The sequence below is a fragment of the Amblyomma mixtum genome, chromosome 3 (genome assembly GCF_055824585.1).
Source record: "Amblyomma mixtum isolate Tamu chromosome 3, ASM5582458v1, whole genome shotgun sequence".
Lineage (NCBI taxonomy): Eukaryota > Metazoa > Arthropoda > Arachnida > Ixodida > Ixodidae > Amblyomma > Amblyomma mixtum.
The window spans coordinates 176,369,371-176,385,823 of record NC_143014.1 but is presented as its reverse complement, the minus strand read 5'-3'; the positions used below and the strand labels follow the sequence as shown (position 1 = coordinate 176,385,823).

The window sequence follows — 16,453 nt, the reverse complement described above, 5'->3', positions numbered from 1 at the left end:
GGTACTATCATGCTTGTCTGGAGCTCAGCTGTGACAGCAGCTGTTTTCTTGCACCTGAGAAATGGGGCAGGAGTTAAGAAACAGCTGCCAGTGTAGAGTTCAGTGGCAAATGAGAAGTCTACAAGAAATGGGTAGATCAGTGGGCTGAAGCCAAAAAGCAAGTTTGGTGTACTTGAGTTTGAGGATGGTTAGTGGGCATACATTTTTTGCAACAGTATTGAAGCAAAATGACACACATGCTTTTCAACCTTCCCATCTGGAGTACACATGCCACTGTGTTTATTATATGTGTATACGCACAAAACTTTCATGCTTCATGTGTTAATTTCTATTTATACATGTACAAAATACATCAGTAAAATGGCACAGATTGTGTTGATATGTGAGAGTAACATAAAAGTTTCATGGAACATTTGAATTGTATTGGCTCAAAACTTATGTGCTGCCTGCTTGTGCTATGCTTGCATGCAACAAAGGCCCTTTCAGCTTTGTGATTTTTTTTTTATTATAGACTTTATGTTATTTTTAATACCTGGAGGATTGTTTACTGTTTTCCGAGAAGGGGGCATGTAAAAGATGCACTGCATAGCCTTGTGAATCACCTCCATCTGAGCGAGCAACGCTCACTGCTGACGCACTTATTCAATTTCATGCTGCGGTGGTGCAGGAATTGAACTTAGCTCCGAGGCATACAATCTTTACGTGCCACATATGTTGGGGTTCGAAATTCGTTTTTAACCGAAAAAGCATTCTTGGCATGCAAGGCATAGCTAGCTCGCTGTTGAGTATGAGTTGCACTTTGGCAAAGTTGAAAATTAACTAAGTAGGGAAGCCTAAGGCATGATGCGACAGTGGTATTGTTAGTGGTAGTGGTAGTGGATAAGCAGCGCAGTTGTGCCATTTGAGGTATTGCTCCTCAAGCTTACACACCTCTGCAGACTGGGAAGCACCACATCCTCGCCGTCTGCTAGCCAAGCTTTGTTCACTGTCATCACCCGCTTAGAGCAGTTAGACGGTAAAGTAGGTTTACAACTACATGTAGGACACTGACACGAAACCATGTGTGAGTGCCACGAAAAAGTATCAGGTTCCGGCTAATGTGATGATTGAGAGGCAGTTCCATTTCTGCCATCAAATGTGCTGACCACGTGATGCACCGCACCCTCTTGCTCATTCTAGCGCGTCAGCCCAACAGTAACTGTCAGCCTGGTCCTTAGAAGTAAACTTACACTTGCGTTTTTGTCTGCCGGCTATCTCATTTAACTTGCATTACTTTTTTAATGACAACAGCAATTCCTTCTGCAAGCACAGCTTTAAGTACTGCCATTTGCACGTCAATTACTGTGAAATAAACTGCTCATGCTGACAAAAACGCAGGGACAGACTCTGATTTTGAAGTGATTTTGTCCACACATGATTGCTTTATTAAATCACCAGAAAAAGTTAGAAATTCATGTGTAAAAAATAATATGCGCTGCAAAAAATTGAAACTTTCGTATCGAAATAAACACCGAAAAAAAGTCTGCCGAATTTTTAAAAAAGAATAAAAACTGAAAAGTCCAACCCCTACATGTATAAAATAAAGCATTACGGTTGCCATGTTGGCTGGTCTTCCCTTCCTTGCGGTTCACATTAGACATAATTGATACATTATCAAGTGATCTTCATGGCAATTTAAGTTAAACATAATTTCAGTGAGCTAGTGCATGGAGAAGTCATAGCATGAGAGTATTCATTTATGTGAGTTCATTTGTAGTGAAAAACTTCATTTGCTGAAGCAGTATTTCATTTTAAATGCACTAGTATAGAAACACCTACTATAGGTTGGTTTCTGTCAGTAACTTTTGTTGTTACATTATTTTTTATCCATAATAGTGCCTGTGCATTGTTTTTTACCACTAATGAGTCCTTTTCTATGATTGTTACCTTTTTATTTGCCTCAAGTACTGACCACTGCTTCTTTTCTTGCAGGACAATGCATACCCAGCCGATGAGCTTATGCCTTTGAGCTGTAAGGGCCGATACCGAGGAACGGAGGCTAATCGAGGGGATATTGATGATGCATTGGGAAAGTAAGTCAGCCTCCTCGCATGTATTCAAAGTGTGATACCACTCTGTTGTTTCGTATTCTAATGTTAATTTCTTTATTCTTCCAGTTTTTCATTAACATTAGTGGACACCATGGACACATTAGTGGTAAGTGATGACAAACATGGAAAGAATAGTGAGAATGTACATAAGTTTTTATACTGTACACTGTGAATAGAAGAGAGCTTGATGGGAGGCTGCATTTTGATCTACTGGTAGCCCTAATCAGGGCCAGACATTGACAGATATGTTGAAGGAGTAGGGACACCGAATTTTGGTTGTGTGCTCTGCCTTTGGATTGATGCACAAGACATCACTACACATGGATGAACCCGCTAAATAATTTATTACTAATTTTTTTTTCTTATGTCCTTTCAGTTTCCATTTCATTAGGTGAACAGTATCTGACATAACAGATGAGAAAATGTTGAGGTGATGGGAGGCATTCAAAAATTGCAGTGTAATAGCTGTTTGTTTATTGATTGCTTTCTGGCTCTTGGGGCAGTATGGCGTAAAAATTGGAGTATACTAAAATGACGAATTGGCAATTTTATTGCTGTTTTTTACACCTCACGTGACCTCACTGTTGTCTCAACCCATTTGTGAAGGTATAACGTCTGTTAGGCGGTTGAAACTGAAGCAGCGTAAGACAAAAAGTTGAATTATGGATTATTAGTGGGATCAGGTGAATTTCACATGGTGGTCTGTCTATACATTGCAAAGTGTCACGCACCATTTCCAAAAAAATGACATGGGACCGAAAATTTGGTGTCTCTCCCTGCTCTTTTAACAAAAAGTGTTTCATTGGCCATAGGCGCTAACCTTAGGTGATATCCACTGCAGATCAAAGGGGGAAAATTGCAACTTGAGTTGCTAAATTTTCATTTGCAAGAGTAACAGGAGTGTACTATTGGATGCGAAAGCTTACAGAGCACAGGAGCCATAAAAATGTAAATTTTCTCCTGTTCTTGGCACAAAGCCTGGAACTGAACACTGCTGCACATTTATGTCTCGGAGAGGTGTAGAATTCATCACTCGGCTTGAGGCTGCATGGTTTAGCATAAGCCATGAGGAGGTTTTTTCTTCTCTTTTTCTTTGTTTCTTTTTTGGAGCACCCTTGTTTTTGCAGCTGACTGTGCAGTAGACTCTGCTCAAACCAAATCTAAAGCATTGTTTGTCCTGCTTCACTGTTTATCGTGGCAGTGTATAATATATCCATTGTATGGCTCTAAACTGTTGCATAGCAGTTTTTGTCAGATCCATTGCATTGAGAAGTTGATTGCTTGCTACCATTAATTGTATAAACCATGTGCCTCTTGCCGTTCCCAGTGAACATGTGTATTGTCCTCTGAGGCCAAGCCTCATGTGATGCACTTTCGTTTTTGTTCTCTCTCTATCTAGTTGTTATACCAGTAAATTTCCCTCTTAACCTATCTGCCTTGACTGAATGAGTGGGCTCTCATTAAATGAAGGCAGACAGGAGTGACAGCAGACAGTGATGACTTGTAACATTTTGCTTGAAGAGCACCTTCATCACTCAAAAAGTGGCAGTTTATCATTCACAGTATCAGTTAGTCTAACGTAGTCTTGCTAACACATCGTAAAAAGTGCAACTGTTAAAAAAAAAAAATTAAGCTATTTTCTGATGCCTGCCTATAGTAGGATACAACTTAAAAAAACAGCAGTTGCTAACACTGGGCCACGGTCGGCAGCGTCCTGTATTACTCCGCTGGCCAATCGCAACAGTAAGCGAAATTTGCTTTTTAATATTTGGCTGTGTCAAACTATCCGCATATTAAAATTTTAGAGCTCATAATTTTTTTTTTTGTGGTATGCTGCACATTTAGGTCACAAGAAACTTTTAAGCAGCGGACTACTTTTTAGTCATAGAGGAATTTTTTGCGCGGAGGCTCAGTGTGGACGGAGCTTCACTGCAGACTCACGTTGTATCCGACTATAAACTTAGTCATCTGTGCTTGTGCTGTGATGTGCTGTTTATTGGCTTTAATATTAAAACTGCTTTCATTGAAATATTGAGTCCATACTATAAGCAGTAAATGAAAGGAACACTACAGTAGCAAAAGCAATGATAGAACTTTAGAAATAGATTGGTTCATCACATATAGAAGGGAAGCAGTCATGATTAAAATTATCTTGCGTCGAGCTCTCTCTGATAAAGGTTTTGGTTAACTCTTTACTAAACTGTGCCAGATGTTGTGCATGGTAGCTTTAATATCTCCCTTGATCATGCTGCCTTGGCATATTCTTAAAGCGGGGTAAATGCAGCGTTCATGCCTTTTGCTACAATGTGCGTTCAATGGGGTTTTGCATTTTTTTCCTGTGTGCTAAAAGGTCGAGTGCTGGAAGGATGGAGCCTACTGCCTTGGTGAGGCAGTTCTTGGCTGGAAGTGCTTGGTATTTGATGGCAAAACCAGAAAAAGTTATAACTTTCTGAAAATTTGTGGGGTTGCTGGGGGTTAATGCATTATTTTATTTTTCATTTTCTTTTCAGCTTTTAGGTGACATGGAAGAATTTGAGAGGGCTGTCAAACTCGTAATCAGGGATGTCAGTTTTGATAGTGACATTGTTGTGTCTGTGTTTGAAACCAACATCAGAATGGTTGGGTAAGCTGTTCTGTGCGAACTTTTACATATTCGTAGCAAGACATGTTATAATGGTGCCTTTATTTGTGCATGTTCCATGTCTTGTGCTAGTAACATGCAGATACTGAAGGCAGGCGTGATGGCTTTTTCTTCATCGTGCATGCAGTGACATGCAGCATGGATGTTAGAACAGTGGAGAAATCACACCAAAAATTAAAACCTTTATTAGTTAATTTTAGTTAATTAATCATCTTTTAATTTGAGCTCTGTCACATAAGTACCTAATGTCCACCTGGTTGTACAATCCATGGGCACAGACTCCACTGAAATATCTTTCATGGCTTTGTAAATAAAAATCTGTAAACTTTGAAAAAAATCTTCCTGTACAATGCAGAGCCTCTCTTCATCTGCAGTTCGCTGAAGAAAACCTGTTACTCAGTTACTGAATTTTGTGCTTGTAACATTTTATTTGAAGAGCTAAACTCTGCACATTAAGCATATCTAGCCCCTTCTTCGCTCAGAGTGAATATAGTAGATGTGTGTTCCACAGAAGTGTTAATTGTTGGGCTAGTTGGTTCTGTAGTTGACACACATTCATAGAATAACAGCGCAATGGTCTGGAGCCGTTGCACTGTTATTCTATGAGTTTGTTCCACTGTGTAATGCTAACAAGGCCATATCTGCATTGGTCAACAAAAGGCTTGCTCTTTCCTTGCGTGCTGATAAAAAAAGTATTGCTGGGAGCTGTTTTTATGAGCTGAAACATATCTTTGCATTAACATTTGAGATTCATTAAAATTTTCTGTTAGCTGTAGCTTACATGTAGCAAAAGAATGTTGTAATTGCTGCAAAATTACATCATATAAGTATGTTTTTGTACACTCTAAATAAAGTCAAAATGGAGGGAGATGCATCATATTGTGCACTTGGTGCTCTAGTTGTGTGAGTACATTTTCTCGCTGCACGCAGAAAACTCTAATGGTAATCTTAAAAGATCATCATCAGGCCTTTTTGGTGCTTTGCAACTCTCTGAATGAAAAAATTTGCTGAACACATGTTCAGCTGATTTAAATAAAATCATTTCTTAACCCGTTGAGGGCCAAATTTTTTTTTTTTTTAAACTTTCCCGGATGGCCAAATTACTTTATTGTGGACTTTGAATGTACAAACGGGTAAAATCGGGAAGAAATTGTGAAAAAAAAGTCAGGAACGATATTTTGGTGTCGGCATCACACAGAACTGCAAAATGTTCAATAGTATTTCAGAGCGTGGTGTTCACTGAAACATGGGTCTTCTCAAGAAAAACTGTCTTCCGATTCAAACTTGGTGAATGGAGCAAAATCAGAGTCGGAAAAGTCATCGCTGTTGGTGTCAAGAGAACAGGCAGTGCGTTCGGCCATATCGCCGCTTTGCCATACATTTGAAGAACTCAGAGGAAACTCAGTAAACAAGGAGAGCAAGAATACCTCGTGAGCGTCAGTGATAAACAAGTCAAGAGCAGTGCCAATAAAGATAAATTTAAAGAAACTTCCGCGACCCCTGCAAGGGAGTGGCGATAAAGATAAATATCAAGTTTCGTGTGGTTCCTTGCGATCATGTGGCGAATCCGAAACCACAAAAGGGCGTTGCCGCAGGCCGTGCGACACACTGATGCTAGAAATCAATTCTGTTTATCTCTGCAAGAAGGTAGCGGAATCAAACTTCAAACACTTCTTGTAAGTCCTACGAGGTGGCAGCACCTCCCAGTGAGCATGCATCGTCATTATGGCTCGAAATTTCAAACAGAGGGTTGAAACTGTTCCCATATGGCAAAGACCTTACGGGATGGAAAACCGCCTCCGTACATATACGGCAAAAACCCTCAAAGGGTTAATGCTAGTAAATAACAGATGTTACTGGTTTAAAATAACCGTCACAAATAGTATATAGCATTAAGTTCGTCCATGCACAATGTCTAGTTTTGTTTTTCTTTGTGTTTCCTTTTCTATTTCGGTGTGCATGCACACATGCATTTTTTCAAGCCCAATTTGACTTATGTGTGACATAGCATGCCATGTTAATGGCATTTAGCTACACTAAGAATAATGTCTTGAGGTCTAAGTGGTTCTGAATTGCTTTGCAGTCTGCGCCATACACCCCTACTTTTTGTTTGGAAGCCTGTAAATTTGCTCAGGTGCGCACATACACACTCATAGGCAGTGTGTTTCACATAGTGTGAACCAAACCTTTAAAAGGGGCTGACATACTCTGTACACGTAAAACTGAAACGTTATGTGTATGGTATAAAACATATTGGGAAACTTGTTATATGCAGTTATTATGAATATTTCAGGAAGCTTGATAAATGATGCAACATTTTCAGCTAACCCACTAAGTGAAGCTGTATCCATCCAGTTTGTACAGAAGACATGGGCTCAGTTTTTTTAGGGGGCACTAGATGTTGCTGATTACAAACCCAGGAAATGGAGCCTTTGCAGTATTGATGTTAGGTAACACCACCTGCTGCTTTTAACTGCACTGTCCCTAGAAAAGTTACCACAGCAGCTCATACTGCAAGCTTAGACAAAACTGTCATCCATGCAATTAAGCTTCAGCTTCATCAGCTGGTAGAGAGCTGATTGTCAGAAGACCTGTCGCAAGGATTAGCACTAGTCTCTCCATTTAAACAAACTTTTTGGGTTAATTACTTTTTTCTTTAACATTATCTTTTTTTTTTTCAGGGGTCTTCTGAGTGGACACATCCTTGCTTCATATCTACAAGAGCGTCACGGCCTTATGACCTGGTATAGAGGAGACCTACTGCTTATGGCTAAAGAGCTTGGTTATCGGCTGTTGCCAGCCTTCAACACCTCCACAGGTGTACCACACCCTAGAGTAAGTTTGATCCCTGAGGTTGTGGCTGCTGATGATGGAAGCGTAGATAGCCCTGCTTGTGTGTAGTTGTTACAGCTAAACACTTTCTGTTTATGTTTTTAATATATCAAGTGCAAACAAATTGATAATCAAGTCAGCTAGTGGCTTCGTAAACATTTTCACCAAACCGAATAAGGCGGGTAGGCACCACATTTTAGGTCAGGAGTGGCAGTGGATGTTAGTGTGTATCAGATGCTGACCAGTTGCTTATATATTTTTTTAGCTGTCAATAGGCTAACATTGTATGCCTGTTGTTTTTTTTTTATGCTCTTGCTGCATTGACTTACGTCTGTACTGCTTTTGTTCATCTGTGGTTTGCATGTGTCATGTACTGTTGCCTGAAGCATTGGTCACCTCCACCACTAGGCATTTGCACCAGTTGTAGGGAATTCTTTTAAGTATTTTTGGATGTTCATTAGTGCATTATTAGGTCTCATGTTATTTCCTTTTTCATTTGGCTCTCTGGAAAGCTGTTTAAAGCCCAGAGGCACCCACAAATGTTACCACTGTGCTGCACTACAGAGTAGTACCTCATGTTGCCAACAGCTTGGTGTAGTGTCCCTGCATGCCATCTTTGATTACTCCTAGTTTGTACTCTTAGGCTTTTTGTGGACTTTGAAAAAAAAAAAAAAAGAAGAGCTTTTGGCATCAGCACTAAAGCCACGATTCTTTGGCTGCTCACCCATGAGGAGAGGGAATCTCTATAGATTGTACAGGTCACTTAGTTTTCTCATATCAGTCATTTCAGAACAGTGAAAGGAGATGTCTGCTGTGAATGAATAGGCAGCATCACCACTTTAAGGATTGGCTTATTGTCTTCTACATGTCCATCACTGTGGATGCAGCATCTGTGTGGAAGAAGAATGCAGTGGCTTGCATGTAGTCTGAATGTGGAATTATGTTGAAAAGGGCATTTATAACATCCGTGAAACTTCAGTTAGTTATCATATGAGGCCTTCTCAAATGCATGAATTGAAAGATGGAGAATGCCAGTGGGAAGCATTGTGAAGTGTGGATTACAGTGCAGCTTTAGTGCAGTGTAGATGGTATTAACACAAGCTTTTCTGTTGTCATCAGAATAAAAAAAAAACTTGCTCCAGTCATTATGGTGTAAAGACTATGCTAAATCAATACTGACAAGGAAACTACTTTCTGAGTGGCTTTCTGCACTTAACTACACCATTGTTGAAAAAAAAAAAGGAGGTTCTTTTGATCTTTCGGTATTGCATGGGCAGTCTTGTTAATTTGTAGCCAGAGACTAGATAGATAGTAAATAATAGATAATTATTAGCCTCCTCTATGTATCGGGGCAGTGACAAGTGTCACCTAGCCATTAATTCTTAGTGTGCTCAGTTCTTTGGATTAACTGCCAATTTTTTTCCCCTTTCTAAACTACTCTCTTGATCTTCTCCACCAATCCTATAGTCACCTCTTACTTGTTTCTGGTGTCAGTATTACTGCCCTCTAATGGCACTCTTTAAACTTCTTCCTCTGCTTGGCATGTGTATTATCAGAAATTTCATAGTATGTTAGTGGCACTGTTTCATAAAAAAATTGTCAGGATTGTCCGTAGGCTATCAGTCAAGCCGATTGCATGATGCATGTAAATATGGTGTAGTGCCGACTGCTTTGGGACTACGAGATGTGCCCTCGATTCTGATGCCAAAAACTTATCTTCTTGGCATTAGTTCCATTAGTGTATGGAAGAATAGAAGAAGTTACCTCTGATGGGCTTTCCTTTGCAAGTAACAAGTGCTGGAAAGCATTGACATGTACAGTAAACTCTCAGTTGTACGAACTCCGGTTTATCGAATATTTCAGAATAACGAACTTTTTAAAAAGCCCCGGCTGTTTTCTTATGGATTCTATGTGCAAATGTTTCACTTAAACGAATTTCGGAATAGTGAATATTTCAGTTTAACGAACTCGCTCAGAGGACCCAGGCTTATTTTTCCGATCAGTTCAACGAAGTTTTGAGCCCTCCACTGCAGGCGCAACCGATGCCCGCCCTCATGACAGAGATCTGTCATCAGCTGGAGGTCGATAGCAATAGTACTTCGTTTGAAGACTATGCACTGTGTGACAGTGCACTGATTACCTGTGCTGGATAGACTGAACTGGAGATTCTTTCCAGTGTTCGTCCAGAGGAAGACGAATGCGATGAAGAGGAGGCAACTGCAGAGCCAGTTTCAAGCCCTATTACTCTAGCTGAGGTTGTAGAGTGCATCGGAAAGTTCAGGGACTTTGTGTCTCAACAGCAAGCTGTGCCAGAAGAAGTGTACAAAAACATTGACTCTTTTGATAGTTTTGTAACTTCTTGTGCTTTAAATGTACAAGTGCAGAAGAAGATTAGTACTGATTTTTTTTTCAACGTGAGAAAGGCAGCGTTTTAACTGCTATGCACCTTGTATAAGTTACGTATAAATTCCATTTCACACTTTTGACACTATGGATGCCATGTCTTATGTTAGCCTAGTGAATATTCAGTTTAGTGAACTTTCAGTTAAGTGAACTATTTCCTCCGGTCCCTTGAAGTTCACTCAAGTGAGAGTTCACTGTATAAGTAGAATGCTGGGCTACCTACATGTTGTGCATGTTAGTCAACAGGGTGTCATAATTTGGAGTATTATGCTATGCCTTCTATATAAAAACAAAGTTTTATGTGCGTCTGGTGATTTGTTTTCTGAAAAACAAAAGAAAGGCAAGGAACACTCAGAACAAGGGTACAAATCTTTGTCTAAGTAAGAAATTTCATATATTGGATTTCAAATGACTGCAGATGCTGAAACTAAATAGCATGTAGTAAGGGTGCAAGTTTGGCTTGGCCACTTATGAGTAAAATCTCAGCACAGTTGTGCATAGCAAATAATACTACAGATAACACCCCTAGTTTTTCGAGTTTTTTTAGCATTTTTCTTAAAATTGTGTGTCATCAGCCACACACTCTCTTTTTAGATAATTATTGTGGACATTGGTACGAATGGCAGAATGATGGGAATGTGGTTAATTTAATTACCTGAACTCTCTTGAAAGGTAGAATTTGGTAACAAAGTTTTGCTTTGACATGCTTGCTTCCCTATCTGCTTGAGCAAGTTAGCGCAACAAGTGTGATGGCTCTGGCAAAGGGGCATTCACACCCTTCTTTAAGAAAAGTCATGATACTGGTGCCTTTCGAAAGGAATGTTAATAGCAGTGGCAAAAAGCATTTTTAGTTTCAGGTAACACACAGCAATAATTCTTGAGGTTTCCTCTTGTTGAAGTACCAGGCCATTCAGGAATGAAAGTGGCAGCAGGCGAGGTTAAGCTTTTATTGGGTTGCATCCTGTTTACTGGCACAGTCACCCCAGCAGGTGCAGGATTGTTCACTGGGGCATCACCAGATAGGTTATTCTGTGCCATGGGGGCGCCCAGTCTAATAATCGCCTATTTTCAAGTTAGAGAAGCGCCAATCACATCCTAACAATTAATTGCAAAGCGACCTTTGATTTCAGTTAAGCTACAAGCGCCCAGATCGTTTGCTATATCACACGACTGTCGACTTGTCTGGGCTCCAGTGCTTTTTGACAGAGCAAACTGGCTAATAGGTCAAGAGTAAGCACAGGCTGACTGAGCTCGTGCTTAATGCTAAAGGTTTGTGCATCTGTACATTTGGAGTATGCAAAGGTGTGTTTCAGAAAGTTAATTTCTATATTTATTTTACGTGTGTTGTATTTTCCGTGGAATGTTGCAGATATTTTGTTATGAATTTACGGTGTTTTAAATTTTTCAGTGTAGAAAATTTAGGGCCTTCCTTTTGCATTTAGTTGTAGGAAATGTAGATGAGCAGATAGACTTTGGAAACCAATTGAGATGAGACTAGGAAAGAAAAGAAAAAGCTCTCATGCACTGGCTGACATAGGAGCTTATTCTGTCAGAAAATGCCAAATACTAGCAAACCTGCAATGGTGCATGTAAAAAAAAAAAAAAGTACTGCATTTGGTGATAGGAACAAATAAAGACTGACTTGATAACTTTAGTGTGCATTTATAAGCTTTTGTTCTCTGAAAGGACGAAATCTACACTGATATAGTGATGATGGGAGTCTTCATGAAAAAGCCTCAATAGCTAAGTGTGTGGGATTTAAATGGGGGATTTACACAATACATGAGTTTCTAATCTCATTGTTCGGAACCTTGATTTTGGAGGTTTTTATTATTTCTGTCACCTCTTTGAGCAGAAGTTACATTTTTCTTCTTCTATTCTTATTCACCTGCTACAGTTTTGCTGTGAGTTGGCATCTCTTTGCTGAAGCAATTGTTAGTCCAGCTTTTTCTTGAGGCCTTCATTCCTCGTGTGTGATGTTTTTCTCTGATTTTTAAGTTAGGACACGCAGCAACTGGTTTATAGGGCTTTTGTCATAGCACATTGGTTGTTTTGTGTTAATCTTGTTGTTGATGTTGTCTTTACAGATAAACTTGAGGCTAGGCCTCAAGTCCCCCAAGCTGGGACAAGTGCATGAGACCTGTACAGCATGTGCTGGCACTATGATTCTCGAGTTTGCTGCACTGAGCAGACTGACTGGGGAGCCCATTTTCGAGGTAAGAGTGATGCGATGTCCATCTTGAAAAAGCAATCCGTATGCAACTTTTTAGGCTGATAGCCCATGAAGCTAAAGTTTGTGATGCATGATGTAAATTACAGCAGTTTGAGGCATCTGCGAAGTGTGTAACAATTGGATCCCCACCTCTATCTTTTTTCTTTTTAAGTAATGGGTTGACACAAAAGCCAAAACTGCCTTGCCTCAGGGCTGTCACGTTCATGCTGTCAAACATACATTCCTTATTACTCATAAATTGCTTTGTGTAGCTTTCTGCTCATAACAGTACGGTGCCAATTCATACTGTGAGGGCATGGCATAGCCACATTTTCTTAACAACTTTTCCTTTTCTTTTTGCTTTGCTTTTGGGAAAAGCATGTCGGAATGAAAAACTTTTTGGTTGTTTTCTCAGTTTTTCGCTATCAAGGAAGCCACGCTGCTATTGCAGGCCATTCTCTTTGTCAGAAAAAAAAATAAAAATGCACTGGCTTCTTATCAGACCTTTCATGTGTAAATTTTCGTTTGGGGTTTTTTTAAACAATAGGAAGTTAGCGGGGATGGGGTGGCTGCACCAGGCACAGGACAGGGCTAATTGGAGAGACCTTTGTCCTGCAGTGGGCGTAGTCAGGCCGATGATGATGATCAGGTAAATAAAAGGAGCTATGTATTCCCTTCCGGAAAGTTTCATTTATTAGGACGGATTGGTAAGATAATGGGAGTCATCTTTCTTTTGTTTTCCAACCATGAGAAAGCTGTGGGCAGTTAATTATGCCCATTGAAAACACAGCTGGTCTGAAGTGGTACTGGGATTCAAACTCCCTTCTGTTCCTTGTGGTTCAGTACCTACTGCAAAGGAGGCAAATGCTCTATCATTTGGCCATCACTTTGGCTTTGTATCACTAGGCCTCACTAAATTAGTCATTCAAATGGGTAGTAGCAACAGGTGGCATGTACAGAAAGCAGGTATGTAATGAATGTTTGCCTCTGGTTTGCATTCACTGAAATCCTCATTCAAAAGGAGAAGTTGCAGTTCGTTCCTGGTCAAAAGTCGCCTAATGAAATTTTCAAGAACATAATTGGAACCTATGCCAATTCAGACCAGTTGGCCTATTGTGTTTTTGGAAGTTTGAACTCCCGGTCGCAAAAGAAGTTCCTCAGGTTGCCCTGTCTAAAGACCCTATGTTTCCTTCATTATAGTGTGCATGTGACCCCAGACATCTGAGCACATCACAGGCCTGTTATGGCTCTGTTTCATGTCTTGCTAGGGGCTACTTCGCCACCTAAAAGTTGTAAAAGGCTGGTAACCCTACATCCTTTCAATAGGCTAGTGCCTTGTTCTGTACCACAAGTTCTCAAACTTTTTTGCCTCAAAGAACCCCAACAGCCCTCAGTATGTGCTAAAGACCTCCACCCTTGCCCCTGCCCCCGTTTTGTTTTCACCTTAAGTGGCACATTTTTCCGAGCTTTTCCACTGTGTAGCCATGTTCACTAGGCATGTAAACTGCACAAGTGTCACATTCTGTATATTCATTCTCGTTCAATTTTTCTCTCAGTTTGGCACGTCTTACTGAGTTTCTTTGTTTTGTAGTGTTGTTGGCATTGTGAGTTATGTCATGTAACATTGCTTGTAGACTGGGTTCCTCTGTGTGTTTGATTTTGAACACATTGTCTTTCTGACCTGTGTAGGCGAAGGCTCGTGCTGCCATGGACTACTTGTGGCAGCAGCGCCACCGATCGAGTGACCTCATGGGCACAGTCCTCAACATTCACAGTGGTGATTGGATACGGAGAGGTCAGTGCTTCCTCTCACAAGGTTACCCTTGAGAATGCAGCATGTTGTCTAATCACAGTGGGTAGGTGATTTAGACTCAACAAAGTGATATTGCAGCAAAGTTTGAGTCTGTTACAGTAATTATCCTTTAAAACATACAATGAGTGCATACTAGCCGCGCTGCTTGCAATGCCATCCTGAATTGGAAGCCAGTTGCCAGGAGTGATGCATTACCTCGCAGGGCAACCCCTTATGTTTCCCCTTAAGGCTTCAGAAGTCGATTGCTTGTATTGGTTAACTTTATCATATAATCTATTTTTCTTTTGTACACTAAACCGATTCCTGCAACATTTTTTTATTTTGCAGATAGTGGCGTTGGCGCTGGCATTGATTCCTACTATGAGTACTGCCTCAAAGCGTACATTCTTCTTGGGGACGATCTCTATCTAGAGAGGTTCAACAAGGTAAAGCACCTGCATGATTTCTTTAAATGTTCTTATTTAAATGTGTTTGGATTGTTTTAAATGATTGTGCGCAGTGTATAACTAACTTGAAAACTTGGCCTTTGAAGGGCTCTAAATGGTCGAAATTGTGGGTTTTAATACTGCTCATGATCGCATGTACCCATGGACATGAAGCACACTTTGGCACGAAATGTTTTCAGGCTGAGTGTGCCACCAAAATCTGAACTTCCTCACAGCCTATACGTGCAGCCTGAAACCCACTGCTGCATTGCAGTTTTCACGCACAGAAGCTTTGGTTGACCATTTCAGTGTCAGACATCATTACCTTGGCCTTAAGAACACTGTGGAAAGTGTTCTGCTTCTGCCGACCATGGCAGGTGGCAGATGGTGAGACGGAAATTCTACAAAAACACCACCTGCTAAGTTTGACAGAAGGAGGCTTCACACAGACACCACCGCCGTTGTCAATGCCAACGGACAGTTTTCGCCTTATGGCCCGCAAGGCAATCTCGTATCCCTGTCACACAAGCATTTCGGAGGGCCTCAAATCTATAGTCGATCAACTCAAAGGTCATCACTGCTACATGGACAGTTTCAATGGCCATCGAGTCAGTAGTCTATCAAGTCAACGGAGCAGCGCGCAACTCTATCGAGATTTCGAGGGCCTTTGAGCGTCGCCCAAGGTTGAAAGCGTTGCTTCGAGTGGTGCCAACACGCACTTTCGTGCATGATACATTCACAGTACAAAAGCATGAACAACGTTATTCTCCGAAGCTTCAGTGCAAGCAGTCAAATGTTAGTCAGTACAATAATTTAAAAATTGTGTCGTTCTGGTTTCAAAAGCATTAATTTTATACTCCCCATCGCAGAAGACTGAAACGCCAGTGGTATCAGTGTTGCCAGAGCATCCCAAAACTGAAACAGCAAATCTTACAAAAGGCAGTGCCTTTCAAGGCAATACAACTGGCCTTTAGTAATAACTAAAAACCTTTTCCAACTCCAAAAAGTATATTTGAACATTTATTTAGATTTTTAAAAATATTTCAGTTATTGCAGAAAATTGAAGTTAGTTATCGTGGCACCACATAAGTTTGGCGTAAGACGCGAGAACCATTTCAATGGCCATTCAGATTTGTTGTGCAACAGCGATACAACTTTGAGTTCGATAGCGATTGAGAATCTGGAAGTCTCTCGACTCAATAGCCGCTGATACTGGCTGTGTGACAGGGGTGTCCATCCACTTCTATAATTTTCTGCTTTTAAAGAGAAATGTACTGCATATGCAGCTAACTTACCTAATCAAGTGCATTACATGTGTATTTGGTTAACATACTGTAAGCTGCACATTTATGCTTCCAAGCATCAAGATTGTTTTCCTCCTGTACTGTGGGTCTGTTCATGCTTGAACTTCACACTGAGCTTGCATATTACTGTCTAGTTTACATAGTAACATACTGTTGACTCTCAATAATTCCACTTTATAGAGGGCCAAAAATTTTTTAATTAAGGGGAACCTTTTTGGGTGCACCTGGTGTTGACAAAACCAAAGTGTCAGTTTGAATAGACCAGTGGTTCAAAGTAGGCAAGCGTGTTCAAATTAACGGGTGCCCACTGTAGTAATGTCGCCCAAGGAACACTGATTCTCATTTTTTTAGAGGGCACGATTTACCGTATGTATTCTTGTAATTTTTGCTAACTTTTTTCTTTAAATAAAGGCTTCAGAAAGGGTGTGTGCAAATTACACAGAAATTTCGCAAACGCATCCTAAAAAACTCTACAAAGGTTATAATGCGCAATATATATTGTATATTGCCACCTATACATTGACCCCTTTCCCAACTCACACCTCTTACTAACCAAAAATGCTGACTCCATACGGCTTATACTCCATATACAGCTTAGAATATAAGTTGACTCATACACCCCCCTCCCACCCACCCACCCTTTTGCTCTGCCCGGCCCCACGTTATGTAGCTCCCCATGGGATGACATGACAGCGCATGCATAGCTCAAAGCAATAAACATGCAATGATACAA

The 16,453-nt window shown here is 40.5% G+C and overlaps 1 protein-coding gene across 1 annotated transcript in view; it reads left to right on the top strand.

The window, feature by feature from the left end:
- Edem2 (ER degradation enhancer, mannosidase alpha-like 2) overlaps positions 1–16,453 on the top strand; it is a 54,645-nt gene that overhangs the window by 1,771 nt on the left and 36,421 nt on the right. The window contains exons 3-9 of the mRNA XM_089582033.1: positions 1,972–2,072; positions 2,157–2,196; positions 4,601–4,713; positions 7,413–7,566; positions 12,054–12,182; positions 13,868–13,973; positions 14,319–14,416. Coding sequence (XP_089438159.1) covers positions 1,972–2,072; positions 2,157–2,196; positions 4,601–4,713; positions 7,413–7,566; positions 12,054–12,182; positions 13,868–13,973; positions 14,319–14,416 — 741 coding nt within the window. The remainder of the gene's footprint in view (positions 1–1,971; positions 2,073–2,156; positions 2,197–4,600; positions 4,714–7,412; positions 7,567–12,053; positions 12,183–13,867; positions 13,974–14,318; positions 14,417–16,453) is intronic.